Source organism: Cygnus olor (assembly GCF_009769625.2).
Source record: "Cygnus olor isolate bCygOlo1 chromosome W unlocalized genomic scaffold, bCygOlo1.pri.v2 SUPER_W3, whole genome shotgun sequence".
Taxonomy (NCBI): domain Eukaryota; kingdom Metazoa; phylum Chordata; class Aves; order Anseriformes; family Anatidae; genus Cygnus; species Cygnus olor.
This window is the reverse complement of record NW_024429074.1, coordinates 1,120,326-1,137,555: the sequence shown is the minus strand read 5'-3', so window position 1 is coordinate 1,137,555 and position 17,230 is coordinate 1,120,326. Positions and strand designations below refer to the sequence as shown.

The 17,230-nt window shown below is 44.1% G+C and overlaps 1 protein-coding gene across 1 annotated transcript in view; it reads right to left on the bottom strand.

The window, feature by feature from the left end:
• The window catches only part of LOC121062950 (alpha-2,8-sialyltransferase 8E-like), a 54,611-nt gene that overhangs the window by 3,678 nt on the left and 33,703 nt on the right, over positions 1-17,230 (bottom strand). The window contains 5 exon segments of the mRNA XM_040543255.1: positions 3,942-4,201; positions 5,196-5,288; positions 10,384-10,496; positions 13,343-13,487; positions 16,590-16,676. Coding sequence (XP_040399189.1) covers positions 3,942-4,201; positions 5,196-5,288; positions 10,384-10,496; positions 13,343-13,487; positions 16,590-16,676 — 698 coding nt within the window.

Genomic DNA, 17,230 nt, shown 5'->3' with positions numbered 1-17,230 from the left:
CATTAGACTTTCGCACTGGCCATATGGGACTATTAAAAGGTGAATGGGTCTTGCTGATCACTCCTTGGCTCTCCAGTTGACGAATTAGCTCGTGGATGGGAATCAGGGAGTCTCGGTTGGTGCGATATTGCCGCCGGTGCACAGTTGTGGTAGCGATTGGCACTTGCTGTTCTTCAACCCTCAGCAACCCCACAACAGAAGGGTCCTCTGAGAGACCGGGCAAGGTAGACAACTGTTTAATGTCCTCTGTCTCTAAGGCAGCTATGCCAAAAGCCCAGCGGAACCCTTTTGGGTCCTTGAAATATCCTCTTCTAAGATAGTCTATGCCAAGGATGCACGGAGCATCCGGGCCAGTCACAATACGGTGCTTTTGCCACTCATTTCCGGTTAGACTCACTTCAGCTTCCAATACAGTTAGCTGCTGGGATCCCCCTGTCACGCCATAAATACAGATGGGCTCTGGCCCTTTACAGCTTGATGGCATTAGAGTACATTGTGCACCGGTGTCTACTAGAGCCTTATACTTCTGTGCGTCAGACGTGCCAGGCCATCGAATCCACACAGTCCAATAAACTCGGTTGTCCCTTTCCTCCCCCTGGCTGGAGGCAGGGCCCCTCTAGTCCTGGTCAGAATCTTCGTTTCTGTGTTTAAAAGACTGCCTGCTAGAAGTTGGAGCAGCAAACTTTTCAGAGAACCCCTTTCTCCCGATTGTTTTCTTTTGCAACTCACGTACCCGTGCCTCTAGGGTCTCAGTGGATTTTCCATCCTATTTTCTCATGTCCTCTCCATGGTCACGTAGGTAAAACCACAGGGTGGTGCGGGGTGTGTACCCACCATATTGTCTTCTTTGCATGGATGCACGTTTACCCCTAATAGCTGAGACGCTGGTTTCTACAGGTGGGGAAGAAAATACACTCTCTTTAAGTTGCTGGACCTCTTCAAAAAGTTTCTCCAAAGTATTCTCTTTTAGTTGGTGGCCACTGGTTCGTTCAGGTGGGGGGGAAGATAAATTCTTTTTAAGTTGGTGGAACTCTTCAGAGAGTTTCTCCACAGCCGAGACGCAGGCCTGTAGGGAAGAGGAGAGATTTCCTTCATACTCCCGGAGTTGTTTAGCCATGTCACCCACTGTGGGATCTTCTCCGTTTTTCCAGGTTATTATTGCCAATGTGCTGGCCCATGTTGATGGTGCATTCCGTACAAACTTCCGCCATATGGGTCGAGTACACTGGACTTCATCTGGATCTGTGGATGTTTGTGCATCGTTTAAGTCCTTATAAATTACTTCCCGTACGGCTAATTCCCTCAGGTACTGAATTCCCTTCTCCATGGTGGTCCACTTGACTGGTAGACATACAAGTTCTTCCTTGAAGGGATACCTTTCCTTCACAGCTAACAGGAGACGCCTCCAGAGGCTGTGAGATCGTGCTCCATCTCCAATTGCTTTGTCAATGCTTGCATCTCTAGCAAGGGATCCCAACCGCTTGGCTTCCCTGCCCTCTAATTTCACACCATTGGCTCCAGTGTCCCAGCACCGGAGCAGCCAGGTGACAAGCTGTTCACCTATACAGCGACCAAAATCTTTTCGCACATCTCGTAGCTCACGCTGGTATAGGGTTCGGGTAGTTACTGTTGACTTACTGACATCCTCATCCTCATCTTCATCCTCCTGCACACTTGATGGCCCAGCCTCGTCTTCTCCAGACCCAGACTTAGCAGAAGACTTTCTGCGTTCTAAACGACCTGCGTCTCTATACCACTTTTTCACCTTTTCTACAGGGGCAACTTGCACTGCTACAGCTCGCCTCTCCGACCCAGCCACAGGGTCTGCCACAGGGATTGGAATACCCTCTGCAGGGTCAACTTGCACTGCTACAGTTCGTTTCTCCGACCCAGCCACAGGGTCTGCCACAGGGGTTGGAGTACCCTCTGCAGGGGCAACTTGCACTGCTACAGTTCGTTTCTCTGACCCAGCCACAGGAGTGGGAATGGCTGCGGGAGCTGGAGCCGGGACGGCTGCGGGAGCTGGAGCCGGAATGGCTGCGGGAGCTGGAGCCGGGACGGCTGCGGGAGCTGGAACGGCTGCGGGAGCTGGAGCCGGGACAGCTGCGGGAGCTGGAGCCGGAACGGCTGCGGGAGCTGGAGCCGGGACAGCTGCGGGAGCTGGAGCTGGAACGGCTGCGGGAGCTGGAGCCGGGACGGCTGCGGGAGCTGGAACGGCTGCGGGAGCTGGAACGGCTGCGGGAGCTGGAGCCAGGACAGCTGCAGGAGCTGGAGCTGGAACGGCTGCGGGAGCTGGAACGGCTGCGGGAGCTGGAGCCGGGACAGCTGCGGGAGCTGGAGCCGGAACGGCTGCGGGAGCTGGAGCCGGGACGGCTGCGGGAGCTGGAACGGCTGCGGGAGCTGGAACGGCTGCGGGAGCTGGAGCCGGGACAGCTGCGGGAGCTGGAGCTGGAGTGGCTGCAGGAGCCGGGACTGGAACGGCCGCAGGGTCTGTCACTAGGTTGATAGTAGCATCAATTGCAGCTCGATAGGCACAAGCCAGACCCCAGCACGCCACAGTGATTTGTGTCACTTTGGAACTGCCAGAGTCATGACACCTTTTTTTCAAGCATTCTACCAGTTTTTTAGGATTTTGCAGTTGTTCAGGGGTGAATGTCCAAAACACTGGAGGTGCCCACTGCCCTAGAAACCTGCCCATATCCTCCCACACTCCCTGCCACTCGCAAATATCCCGCCTCAAGACAGATCTCCGGATGAGATTCCTAAGTAGTTGTTTAACCTTAAACAAAACCTGAAGCGCATTCAGGAGACATAACAACAAGAACATGCTGGTCTGAGTATCCCAAGGATATTCAACATCTTGGAGAGCTACCGTAACTAGCTCGGGGGATAAGAGGGTGGTGAAGGAGGAAGGGAGAGTGAACAGGTAGGAAAAAATATCTTCCCCTGTCCCCTCCAGAGACTGACTCCCTGATGAAAAAAGGCAATAGGTGTAATTGCTAATAGTTTCTGAGATATGGTTTCCGAAGTATAGAGTCGACGACAGTGCTGAGTACAAATACCAGGTTAGAGTCATGACCAGATACTTCATCATTTCATAAGCCATCGTTACACCACACAGTACCATAACAATCTTAAACCAGGGCCCGGAAAGGGTAAACAGCACGACAGGGAGCACATACAGAAAGTAACTTGCTATAAAACTCAATTTGGGAAACAGGCACAGCAGACTTGAGATTAAAGCAATCAACATTGTGACTAGCAACTATTAAGCAGGTCGAATACTTATACCAATTTTAGTTTAACACACTCTGGTCAAATCTGTCGATATCTCAACCCTTCGAGCCCCACGTTGGGCGCCAAATGGGCTGTTGTGGTTTAGCCCGGCTGGCAGTCAAACACCACACAGCCGTTCGCTCACCCTCCCCCCTCCCTCTCCGGGATGGGGGAGAGAAACGGGAAAGTGAAGCCTGTGAGTTGAGATAAAGACAGTTTATTAAGACAGGGAAAAGAATAACAACAATAATAATAATAATAATAGTATTAATAGTAATAATGTGTACGAAATAAGTGATGCACAATGCAATTGCTCACCACCCGTTGACCGATGCCCAGCCTATCCCCGAGCAGCCGGCCACACCTCCACCCCGGCTAGCCACCCCTATATATTGTTCAGCATGACGTCAGATGGTATGGAATACCCCTTTGGCCAGTTTGGGTCAGCTGTCCTGGGTCTGTCCCCTCCCAGCTCCTGCTGCATCCCTAGCCTGCTCGCTAGCAGGACAGAGAGAGGCTGAAAAGTCCTTGGCTTGGTGTAAGCACTGCTCTACAACAATTAAAACATCAGCATGTTATCAGCGCTCTTCTCATTCTAATCCAAAACATAGCACCCTGCCAGCTACTAGGAGGAAAATTAACTCTGTCCTAACTGAAACCAGGACAAGTCACCAGGATCAGTCCCGTGCTAATCCGCTTGGCCTGTACCCCTTGGCCAAGCCAGTAGCGTGAGACATTGATGAGATACTGGGGATGAAAGTAGTAAACAGCTTGCTGAGATTCAAAATCATCCAGGACGTATTTGACCCGGATTGAGACGTCTGTATTGTGAGTGTTGTAGAAAGCCGGCAGCAGCACAGAAGCGTTTTCATAGACCTGGAGCATGTCATAGAAAGGCTTCCTCCATTTCTCCAGCTTATGAAATCTAAAGGGAAAAGGATGCAAGCAACAGTCAAACCAGTACAAACTCAGTTTGGACCAGCAGATAAGAAACCCACAGCGGGCTTTTACTGAAAAATTTCTGATACAGAGATAATTAAAATAATGTTTCAATTAACAAGGGGAATATATTTAGATCTGTAGCTAAAACACCAGTATGAAATGTAGGGCAAAAATGCAGGGGATTAAAAAAAAAAACACACATATTCTCCCCTTTTTTGACAATACACTCATTACAGTGGATGAACTTTGTAGACATTTCTGATTATGTCTCATTTCTCCTTTTATTATGAGAAGTATGTATTTTTTCCAAGGCTTGGTCAACTGTATAATGCACTATGCAGTGTAGGACAGTTCAAAAAACTGGCAAATACCAAAGCAGAAGAAAAACATTTCTAAATTAGAATGTCTATTTGTAACATTTAAAAGAAAACTGCAGTGCAAGCAAATGATGAAAAAATTAAATACATTTCCCCACCAAGAAAGGTCAACAGGAATTAGCCCCATGGTCCCAAACCTGTCAGCAAGGTGGTGTGAAGGTATTAACAAATTTAAAATTGAAATCACCAGGTCAATCCTGGCTCCAAAGTTTAACTGGCATTTTTGTAAAAACATATGATGATGTGTGTTTATTTAAGCATTTAGGGTGGGATCAAGTCAATTCCAACCTAATGAGTCTTAGACATTTTCCTGGGGCTTGCCAGAACCACACAGGAATTCTGGGGGAAGGATGGCTCTGCTGTTATGAATTTAGCTCATCGGCTTCCCACTTTATATCATCAATGTGAAGGTTTAAATGTTTAACACATTTCTTTAAGTTGTTACTGATTCCAAATAATTTCACTTCAGAATGGAATGTATGATTCCTAGTGTCAGTTCTAATTAATATTGGGATAAAAATCCTCTTTAACAGTTAGCATTTAATGAAAGGTAGATTTGGAAAAGCAATAGGAGATGAAAACACAAAGAAGTGAAATGACCTCTCTGTAATTATACTGGGATTGACAGTCACGACATCCGTCTTTACCCCAATGTCTGTGAAGTATTTCTCAGATATAGGAGGCAAATTGCATCTATAAAGGAAAAAAATAGTAAGAAAGTTAAACAATTCCTTACACCTTTTCATCACTAGAAATTAGAATTGATTTAAGCATTTCTTCAACAAATCTAGAAACACTTTGAGAATTTAAAATTGTATCAAAACACATTGATACCTGGACTGTGCATTGAAGTAGCAAGTTCTTAGAGGCTGCATAAAGACCTCTGTTCTCCCCCAAGTCTGTCAGAGCTGTTCTCTTTTGGCAGATGTAACCAACGTTCACTCATTTTGCTCCCTTAGTAGCAATTCAGCTATTTACTTTGGTAATTTAGAACCAGAATTGGGATGAAGCTCCAAGGACAATCACCCTCTAAAATCAAAGACTTCCTCAGCAACAGCTCAATTGTATTCCATAATTAATACATAAGCTATACTTCTAACATTGTGTTTAACATTTTGTTTTATACCCAAGAGAATTTAGGGGATATGCTCCACAAGAGAGAAATCAATCCAGTCCCTAATTAATCCAAAACAACCTGCTTCCCCTCCCCTTCCCTTTGTAAGTATCTCCCAGCGCAGTGTAAGAGCAGCAATTCTGACTGTACAGATTTGACAGTGGACATCAGAGCTATTAGGAGCAAACGTGAACATTTGCAAAACTTGACCTTACCCAGGCCTTGACCTAGATTCATCACCTTACAAAATTTAGAGCATACCTCAAGAGATGCTGAAGTTACTGAAAAACACATTTGCACAGAAGTTTCACTTCCATAGGAAACCCAGCTAAAAAAACAAACTGCAGCATGTGTTGTCAGAGGCAACGTAAATTCTTACAGCTGGTCTTATGCTCAATTCAAGCTCATGTTAGCTATCTGCTGACATTTTCAAAATTTTTGAAGTGATCTACAAGCCAGAATAAAAGTCATCACTGTTTAGATCCTCATATCTCAAAACTACTGCTGTGCCTAATTCCCAAACACCTCCATACTTTTGAAGATCAGGGCTGAGTAGTAGAAAACCATGAAGGCATCTAGAGTAAGCAATTCTCAGTGTTTTCACAATGTTACAGTGCAGTTTCAAGCTCTCAATATATAATTTCTGTCACAGGGAGAGAGCAAGTATAGGGGAGCAGAGGAATGCACGAAAATCCTTCAAAGTCCTTCTCAGACTCAGGAGGTTCATATCTACCTCCCAGAGAGTCCTCCTTTATCAGGTCAGACTTTTTTTTTTAAACCACCTTGTCCTCCTCATGGGCAATGTTATTTCCAGCACTTTTCTCTGCTAGGTCATTGTCCTGGTTTCAGTTAGGACAGAGTTAATTTTCCTCCTAGTAGCTGGCAGGGTGCTATGTTTTGGATTAGAATGAGAAGAGCGCTGATAACATGCTGATGTTTTAATTGTTGTAGAGCAGTGCTTACACCAAGCCAAGGACTTTTCAGCCTCTCTCTGTCCTGCTAGCGAGCAGGCTAGGGATGCAGCAGAAGCTGGGAGGGGACAGACCCAGGACAGCTGACCCAAACTGGCCAAAGGGGTATTCCATACCATCTGACGTCATGCTGAACAATATATAGGGGTGGCTAGCCGGGGTGGGGGGTGGGGCGGCTGCTCGGGGATAGGCTGGGCATCGGTCAACGGGTGGTGAGCAATTGCATTGTGCATCACTTATTTCGTACACATTATTACTATTAATACTATTATTATTATTATTATTGTTGTTATTCTTTTCCCTGTCTTAATAAACTGTCTTTATCTCAACTCACAGACTTCACTTTCCCGTTTCTCTCCCCCATCCCGGAGAGGGAGGGGGGAGGGTGAGCGAACGGCTGTGTGGTGTTTGACTGCCAGCCGGGCTAAACCACAACAGTCATGCAACATCCTTCTGAAGTCCTCTAGCATTCTCAGTTCCACCTAGCACTGGGCACTGTATTCATTAGATTATATTTGAATGAGGTTTTCAAATATTTAGCTTTAGTATTTTTAAACAGTCAACTCACAGCAGGATTAAGAAAGGTTAAATTTGTTGAAGGTGATAATTCCTTATAAAAACTATACAATCTGCATAAACTGTACTTTTGCTCTAGAACTCCAAAAATTCATCCCTGCAAAGAGCATAGTCACATTCCAGCACGCATCCAACATTTCATCACAGATCTCCACTCTGGCCAGTAGATGGAGATAGACAATAACAACTAGTAAATGCAATTGGTGTGTGTGCATTTTATATATTCTCTTGTAGTATAACTAATTGCTATCAGAATTCGTTTCATGAAAACATATTAGTTTCATGGTGATGACCACCAGCTCCCTGATAATATAAAGACTTTCCCAGGTGTCCTGAAGGTATCGTTGAATGTTAGCAGTGCTCCATAGGCAGTGTTTGCTATTTTAAATAATCTTTTTGTTGCTGACCAAGATGGAGATTCCCAACAGTTTGGAGAACTGGTGTCAGACTGGAAAGTGGATCTGTTAAGTGGATTAAGGACACCTGTCTTTAAACACAAGCTCTACTTTAAAATTGATGACAGTAGACTTAAACTCTTAAACTCTAACACAGCTTTGTGCATAACACTGGTCCCATATGTTTTGGAGATGGTGAACCATTTTTTTGTTGCATGAGTACTTATGTACTTATTCATATTTCAGTTCTACTTAAGTCTCTAATAAATTCCTGATACCAAAAAAATCAAATTTCTATGTTCTGTACTGATCTGATCTGCTTTTTTTAAGCAGGTGCGGTACTGTCCAAGAAAGAGTAACAGTGGTAAGAAGGGACCTCCACTGAAAGTTCTTATACATAAATGATGACATTTGCTGCCCATATTTCCAGTTCCACTCAATAGTTTGTCATCTCCAAGTGTAACGTGTCTTTCATTTCAATCATACTAATAGCAGCGATCCAACACAGTAGAAAGGAATCTACCATACTTAATTAATGTATACAATGTAAAGCAGGCTTTTAAACTGAAACAGATTATGTGAAGCCTAGACTGTTTCACAGAATAGAATTAGGACAATAGTTTAATATAAAGGGGGAACGGGAGGCAGAGACAAGGGGTCTGAAATTAATGAAGAGTGAAGGTAGGGCCTGTAAAAAGTTATTTTTCATTTGATGCCAAATTAAGAATACAATGAGGCAAAATTTGGACTAATTGGTATGGTATGAAATCAGAGAAATTCATTGATTTATGAACAGTTATTTTAATCTTACAAAAATATACCTAAGGTCAAAAAATGGGCCAACAGAAGAAAAAAGATTCTGTTCTATAAAACAGGTCATGAATCTATGAGCTAGCTGTCATACGCCATGACCCAAGCAGAGAACTTAATAGGATTCTGAGAAGAATTAAACATGCATATGAATAATTGTAGTGGGTTTACGTGGCAAGGTTTTGGTAGCAGGGGGCCATAGGGGTGGCTTCTGTGAGAAGGATCTAGAAGCTGCCCCATGTTTGGTAAGGGCCCCACTGCTGACCAGAGCTGAGCCAATAAGTGATGTTGTTTTCCGCCTCTCTGAGAGCATATTTAAGACGGGAAAAAAAAAAACGCTGCGCCACACAGCAGCTGGGAGAGTGAGAGGAGTGAGGAACAGCCTTGCAGGCGCCAAGGTCAGTGAAGAAGGAGGGGGAGAGGTGCTCCAGGCACCGGAGCAGAAGTCCCCTGCGGCCTGTGGTGAGGACCATGGTGAAGCAGGCTGTCCCCCTGCAGCCCATGGAGTACCACGGTGGAGCAGGGTTCCACCCTGCAGCCCGTGGAGGAGACCACGGTGGAGCAGGTGGACCTGCACTGACGGAGACTGCGGCCTCTGGAGGACCCCTGCCGGAGCAGATTCCGGGCCGGACCTGTAGCCTGTGGAGAGGAGACCACGAAGGAGCAGGTGACCTGGCAGGAGCTGCTGCCCGTGGGGGATCCAGGTTGGAGCAGTTTGCTCCTGAGGGATGGACCCCGTGGTACGGACCCATATCTGGAGCAGTTCTTGAAGAGCTGCTGCCTGTGGGCAGCCCACGCAGGATCAGTTTGGGAAGGACTGCATCCCGTGGGAGGGACCCCACAGCACAGGGGACGAGAGTGACTGAGAAGGAGCGGCAGAGAAGAAGTGCTATAGACTGACCATAACCCCCATTCCCCTGTTCCCCTGCGCTGCTCGGGGGGAGGAGGTGGAAGAGGGTGGATGGGGGGGAAGGTGCTTTTGGTTTCTTTCCTTTGTTTCTCACTTCACTAGCTTGTTAGTAATAGGCAATAAATCTTACTATCTCCCTATGCTGAGTCTGTTTTGTCCCTCACAATAATTACTGTGCGATCTCCCTGTCCTTATCTCAACCCTTGAGCCCTTTTCATCGTATTTTCTCCCCGTTCCTCTTTGAGGAGGGGGAGTGAGAGCGTGGTTGTGGTGGAGCTCGGCCGCCCACCCGACTAAAACCACCACAATAATAAAAAAATCTTTCCTTCATATTAAGGATGATGAAAATAGTGCTAAATTCTGTTATCCCTGATGCAAGTAATGAGACAACCCTGACCATACAACACCAGGGTAACTCCAGATACAGTGGGGAGTGCAGTGTAAAGACACTGAAGCTTCAAAGTCACTTGGGTGTCTCTGCACAACCTGGAATCTATGCTACAGATGAGCAAAACATGCATTATGCAACACGAGCTCTGCATCCAAAGAGACTGCACCACTTCACAAACACACCTCCGAGGCACGTGAGCTGCGCGGTGTGGAGCTGTTAAGGTCTCGCCAAGACGCTTCTTATGCAGAAGATGTCCAGAAATATACCAGAAAATCATGGCCATGTTCACAGGACACTACGCCTGGGCTAATGTCCACAGAAGGATAAATCCACAACTTGAGTAACAGGGCAGGCTGAATGAGGACATTAAACTTTGTCAATAAATCAGTGATTAACTACATGAAGTTAAGGAGAAATAATCCCTCAAAGTGTAAGTTTAAAATAAACATTATACAGTGCAGTGTTTTCTTTGAAATATCACCACTTTGTGCAAGAAGCAGACTTGACCAGTTTGTAAATCCCAGGTTTGCATGATAGAGAGAATAACTTAGCAATCTTTTATTTGTTATTAAAACAGAAAACAGGCAAAACAAACAAACAAAACGGTGCTGTGGTGATTACCGAAACATGAAGTCTGCACTGTCAATCTCTCGGCCACATCTGCTGTTCTTCAGAATTCCTCCATTCCCGACCATTGCACATTTCTTAAACTGGGAGCAGTGGTATGGCATATCCTGCAACATCACAGCAAGGAAAGTCATTCTCCTGAAGCATGGAGAGAAGAAGGGATTTTTTTTCCTTTTTTTTTTTTGGTGCAGATGCACTAATCATAGGAAGTTGACACTGGTTCTGGCTCGTGGTATTCCCATGGTGTACATAAGCAGACAGCTTATAAGCTTTCTGTGCAATAAGAGATGCTGTGAGCAGCTAACTCAGAAAGAAAAATGCAGTAATCTCTTTTGGTCCAGACTTAATAATGGAAGAAGTCATCTAGAAGCCTGCTTTCCCTTCTGACTTTCACATGGGGGCATGAACCATAAAATCAGTGCACCCAAGGCATCGCCTTCCTAGCTGCCTGCAAACTGCTGGCTGCCCAGGTGCCAATGTCCTGCTTTGGAGAAGTCTGCACGTAATCTCAGAGCAGCTAGTAAAGCCCAGGAGGTATCTCTAAATCAGATGGCACATCAGAGCTATTTATCAAAATCTAGGTCAAACTTTAGTGCTTGCCACTACTGCCTGTACTAATAGTATCGATGATTATTAAATAGCACTTGTACCACCAGCAGTGCCTAGAGCCTTTGGTAAGGCATCTTTAAGGTCTTGGATATGACTCATCTTTCTGTAATCTTTAGGCAAAATTCTGTCATCATATGCACATATGCAGCTGCTGCAGAAGCCAGAAAGAGTGAAAAAATAACATCTCAGAGAGCAGAACTGGGCCACTGGGGCGAGAGGGCTGTGATGCAGCACTGAGCTGCACTGCACCTTATGAATATGTAGAGATGCACTTATGTAAGCATGAGCGCTTTTTTTTGTACATACATATTTTATCAATAACTTCATACTGCAAACTACAGAGAGATGCGGTAACGGTGTGACATTTCTAGGTGATTATTTCCAGGATCTTCCCATAGCGTTCATAAATCATGAGGCAAAAGGGTATGCACTTATGCCTGTTGGACAAAAGCAGCACCTGTCTAACAGAAAGGCATGACAGAGTTGTCTGTGCTTTATCCAGTGATTTCTTAACATGAAATGCCTCAGCAGTCCTGAAAGGGGATCAAAAGCCAGGTGTCCACTCTCAGCACCGAGCTTTGGCCCTTATGCTCTTGCTCCCTTGCTTTCAGCCTTGTATCTCCTATACTTGCCATGCAGCAGCCCTGCTCCTAGGCAGAGAGTGGCTTTGGCCATACAGCTGCTGCCCAGTAAATCCCAAAGGCACTTTGGCACGTGATAAACCCTGCAAAGCATCCTCGAAGCATACTTGGTGTGCTGTGTCTGGTTGGGATGGAGTTAACTTTCCCTGCAGCAGCCCATACAGTGCTGTGCTCTGCACTTGTAGCTAGAACAGCACTGGTATCACACCAGTGTTGTGTCTATTGCTGCATAATACTGGCACCGCATCAGGACTCCCTCCAAGCCCCCAAAAGCCAGCAGGCTGGGGGGGTGGGCAAGTGATGGGGAGGGGACATCACCAGGGCAGCTGACCTAAACCGACCAAAGGGATATTCCATGCCATATGATGTCACACTCAGCAATAAAAGGTCGGAAAGGGGAAGGGGGGGGGGGAGGGGGGGCTCTCCTTGCTTCCCAGGACGTGGCCGAACATCGCTCATTGATGGGAAGTAGAGAGTAACTGCTTTTTCTCTCTCTGTGCTTCCATGTGGCCTTTGCTTTTTTTTTCTTTCCTTTTTTTTTTTTTTCCCCTCTCCCTTTTCCCTTTAATTAAATCATCCTTATCTTAGCCCTTGAGCTCTTTGTGTCGTATTTTCTCCCCCTTCCTCTTTGAGGAGGGGGAATGAAAGAGTGGCCGTGGTGGAACTCGGCTGCCCACCTGAGTAAAACCACCACACCTGGATAAATACAACAACAGCTACAGGACACTCCCAGTCAAAGCACAGGCATCTTTTAGTCTTTCATGCGTTCATCTGCGCAATTAGGCAGAGTTTTGAGGATCATACTCCTGGACATAGATATACCCATTCTTTGCACATCTCCAGATGCCAAAACGCTTTCCTGGATCTCAGTCCTTCCCCTGCTCTGCCCTAGTTTCCCATGTGCACATTTAGAAAACAACGCTGCCCTACCTTTTAGTTGTGATCAGAAAGCAAACAGATTAAAAGTTGTTAGACCCTCAAGGTCAACATTAATGACAGAATCCTGTGTACTGAAATTGAGTATTTTCCTCCCTTTCTGAAAGGGACAAATTGCAGTTATCCCTTACAAATACACCATTTTAAATTCATGACATGTGCCTCATGATAAATCAGTAGTCACATAAGACCATTTCTGCACATCAGTCACAAAGTGCAGTGGGATTTACCCACCAGTTACAGCATTTGCACTTTAGCCCTCAGGTCAAGGCTGAAAAGGTTTTGAATAATCTTTATGATGGATACATTTGAAAATTCTGCAGTCTGTTCACAGATAAGCTGCAAGTAGGAATAAGTATAAAAAGTCAGTCACTGTGAATATGAATTATAAAATAATCATGCCCTGAAAAGGCAGACCTACCCCAAATTTTGGATTTATTTTATGTGATTATTGTACTTTAAAAAGTTCTGTTCACTAACTGCCTTTTTTATTCAGCTTTATTAAGTTACCTCATCAGCCACTTTGCAGATAGGTTGCTAATATTCTGCAGGAAAAGGCATGTACATTGCATACTAGACTAGATGACCATTAGAAAATAGGATAATCAATTGAAATATTGTATCAAAACTAAACATATTAAAGGTATAAGCAATGATGTCTGCAGAAATGTCAAACTGCTAATTGCTAAATGCTTGGCTATAGGATATAATCTAATGCAGCAAGTACAGTGAAGTTAAATCTGCAAATGGATAGAGGCATAAGGCACCTTTGGAAACATTTTGAAGATTTATTGGTTGATATGGAAGATTCCACTAGTATCCACTTCATATTTCAGTTTAGTTCCCAAGGGAGTATTTTTCTGGGTGGTGAACAGAAAGACAGGGGCATTGCAACACCTCAACAAAGTAGACCTGCAAAATGAAAAAGAGATCAATAAGATCTAGGAGCTGAGAGCATGCTTTAGGATTTGCAATTACTATTACTCCTAAGAAGGCATTTTTCAGAAAAAAAAAAGAAAAAAAAGAAAAAACCCACTATTTTTAACAACAGGTGGGGCAAAATGGTGGTTTGCTGGGTTTTCCTTTAGAAAATGTCAGGTTCAGTGAAATTTTCCTTGACTGATGAATTTATGGTTAAAAAAATAAATAAATAAACAGAAGAAATGAGACCCCTGTACCTGTCCCTCTTCTAGGCTGCAGGAAAACCATGTGAAAACTCTGCTCTGCTCTATACCCTAAATCTGAGCTTCTGCCCCCATATCCTGTGGAAACCATCCTCATGAATTAGTCCCTCTCTGCCTTAGAGGTCTTCCATTTTTTGTAAATTATTTACTCATCAGTGGGCAGGAAACACAGGGGCTAGTCTTTAGGGATGTGGAAGCTTGGCGGAGCAGGGACACAGCAATACCTAAAGTCACTACCACACTTACTATACTACTGTGGAGCATGGCACATTTCGATTACACAAAAACTTTAAAAGGTCTTAGTTTTGCTTTTGACCTCACATATGCACATCAGGGAGATGGTGCAGCCCTGACAAATGGGTGCCAGGCAGTCTGGTCACGGCTACAACTCCAGAATTTCAGACAAATGGCCAAAATTTCTTTGTCACTGGGATAAAATAGCAGGTATTTCAATGCCAACAAGAACAGTTTTGAAATCTCAAAAATGGGATTCATGACATGAGAAAAATTCCATTCAGCTCTGATCCCCTTACCATAAGTTTCATAAGAAATGTAAATAGGAGGAGTAGCTTTCCAAATAGGGATCCATTTCCATGAAGCTTTTCTCCTTTCACTGGTGAAACTGAAAACCCTGACTTAAACTCACTCTCATGAAGACAAAGCCAAATGGCTAGATTAAGTACCTTGCCTCTGGGGTATGTGGCCTCACTAGGAATTGGAAAAATAAGCCACTCTTCTGGAAAAATAAGCCACTCTTCTCTAGGGGTTTTATTACAAGAATCAGAAAGCAAATACGGAATTATGCAAGCATTTCAGTGATGTCCAGTTACTATTACATACTTGACTGAAACAGAATGACATCGTATGATGATCAGATCAAGGCAGCAACTGAGACTGAATGAGCCAATGAGTAATTTCAAGTAACTAAATCATTAAATAATGAAAAGCAGGTAGTGGGACCGAATTGTGATATTTGAGATATGAATACATTCTTCATTAGTTCTGCATTAAGGAATTTGAAGAGATGTTCTTTAATCTATTGTCCAAATAGTTTTCCTGACACACATTCCTTAATGTAAATGTCTGACATCTGATGGAGGAAGACCATCCAGGAAATTGTTTGCCTTAGCCTACAGATACAAAAATCAGTGTGATTTTCATTCTTCCTCCCTCTCTACTGCTTAAGTAGCTTCCACTTGATTTTTTCTGGTTTCTTCCCATCTCACACGGTGGCCCAGAACTCACACAGTTTGAAAGCCTACAATTTAATGTTGTTAAACCATGTCCTTTTTAACATCAGAGGCACCTATTAAACTACCTCCAAACTCAGAGACTTTTTTCTGCTTTTAGGGACTACAGTATCTCCACACATCCACATACTGAAGTTCTTATCCCAAGTGACAAAACTGAAACAGATGTTGAGCTTTTTTTTTTTTTTCATGATTTGCAGGATTATTGTTCCTGAAGCCAGCTAATAAAAGTTAGGTTCCACAGAGGTGCCAGTGGGATTTTCTTAAGCAGTGATGAATCAGCCAGACTGGTATATCCAGTGCCAGGAGTTTGTCATCCCTTCTTTCTCTCAGTGCACTGTGTAGGATGGAGAGGGAGGTTCTTTGCTTAAAGTGCTGGTGTTACTGGCCTGAGAGTGACGGTCCTCCAGATGGTCTCTAGATGGTCATTTCTCATCGCTCCCAACTCTCAGCTGGCCTCTGTACTTCTATGTGCTCCTTGCACTCTGGGCACAATCATTAGGACACAGTTCTCTCACTCCAAGGAGTCTTTACAATAGAAGGCTCTAATCCCGCATGGCTCTTTTTTTTTTTTCCCAGAATGGGCTTTGATAATTGCCCATCAAATATTTTACAGAAAAATACATTAAAAACATATGTGTGGAGCTCACATTGGAAAAAAATGTTATGAGCCTGGGACTAACAATTAGTTATTTTTAAAGATGTTAGTGACTAACTCAGCACACGCATTCTCAAATTCTCTCATTAACTCATGCCAGCTTTTTCCTGTAATCATGAAAGAGAATTTGGGAGAAATCTGTGGGGCCTTATTCTAAACAACAGATCTGAATCATTGCAGTGACTTACAGAATTAATTAGTCTATATTCCACTTTGAAATAATGCATTTTCCATAGACCTACTCAAATATGGCCCCTGAATATGCTAACACACAACATTCAAGTATTGTTTTGGCTTCATTCTATTGCCTTCACAAGACCAGTTTCATAAGCTGTATCTTGAAAGGACCACGAAGGACCTTCAGCAAAGATGAAGTCACATGAAGGAAGACAAAGTACTACAGAAACAAACTGCAGAGGTCTCAATACCAGAAGAAACATCTGAAGATAGTCGGGGAGTAATAGCTGAGAAGCCATTATAAAGAACTGATAAACAAGGTCTGGCAGTACCTAATACACCATAGAAAAAATCCAGTTTGAGTATTTTGTAGGCCAAATTTGCAGCATCACCATTGATACTACTATTTTACACCACCAGAGTTTGGTTGATGCATTATATATAGCTTTTAACTCTTTGCTCCAGCCTCATTTCTGCCCAAATCATACCTGGAAAAGTCTTTCCCATACCAAATTCCCTGCCTTTGTTGGGAAGACTGTCCCATATGCCACAAGAGCTCTCTTTCACCCTCCCTGCTGACCTTTTTAAAGCAGAAAAAAGTCAGTATTTATTCAGAAGGATGGTACTCCAACAGTTACAGTGCTTACTCTTGCTATCCATATTGAAGGTTTGGAACAGCTAACAGGAAGCTAAACTCAAACTAAAGCAAATCTTACTCAGTCCCATTAATGTGAACCATTCTTACTTGAATAGGTTAGCTTCTGTGACATTCATCTCCCATTTGCACATCTGTAGGCTCTTCCACCTGTCAAACAATTCAGTTTGTTTCACCCTAAAAGATAAAAAGAAAGAAAAGCAAAATTCTTTATTACATGGCATTTATCTCATTCAACTGCTGTAGCCAGGGTACCATGAATCAGGTGTTTGATAGGACAAGCTAGTCAGTCTATTTAGTGCAAAACTTAGGTGGTTTTTGTTTGTTTGTTTGTTTGTTTTCCTACTCAGAGATAGCAATGCTAAGCCATATATATACAGGTACTGATATGGGGGTACTGAAGGCCAGCGAGGCCTAAAGCAAACAGCTGAAACAAGCAGCTTGGGCACAACACAGGGGAATGCAGAGATGGGACTGGTCCCAGTAAGTGGTGTGGACATCTTTCTGGAAGCGAGATGGAAAGAAGCAGGGAATGAGCTGGTTTTATTGCCATAAACCCCCCAAAGATCCCTGTGGGGGTGCTGTGGAGGCTGGTGGTCCTGCATCCACCCATGGCCATGCTCCCAAGCCTGGCTGCAGGGATGGCAGGACTGCAGGTAGGGGAGGATGCTCCAGGAAAGAAACTCTGGTCAGAGGAATTTGAGAAGGGGTCCAACCTCCAGTCAGGTCCT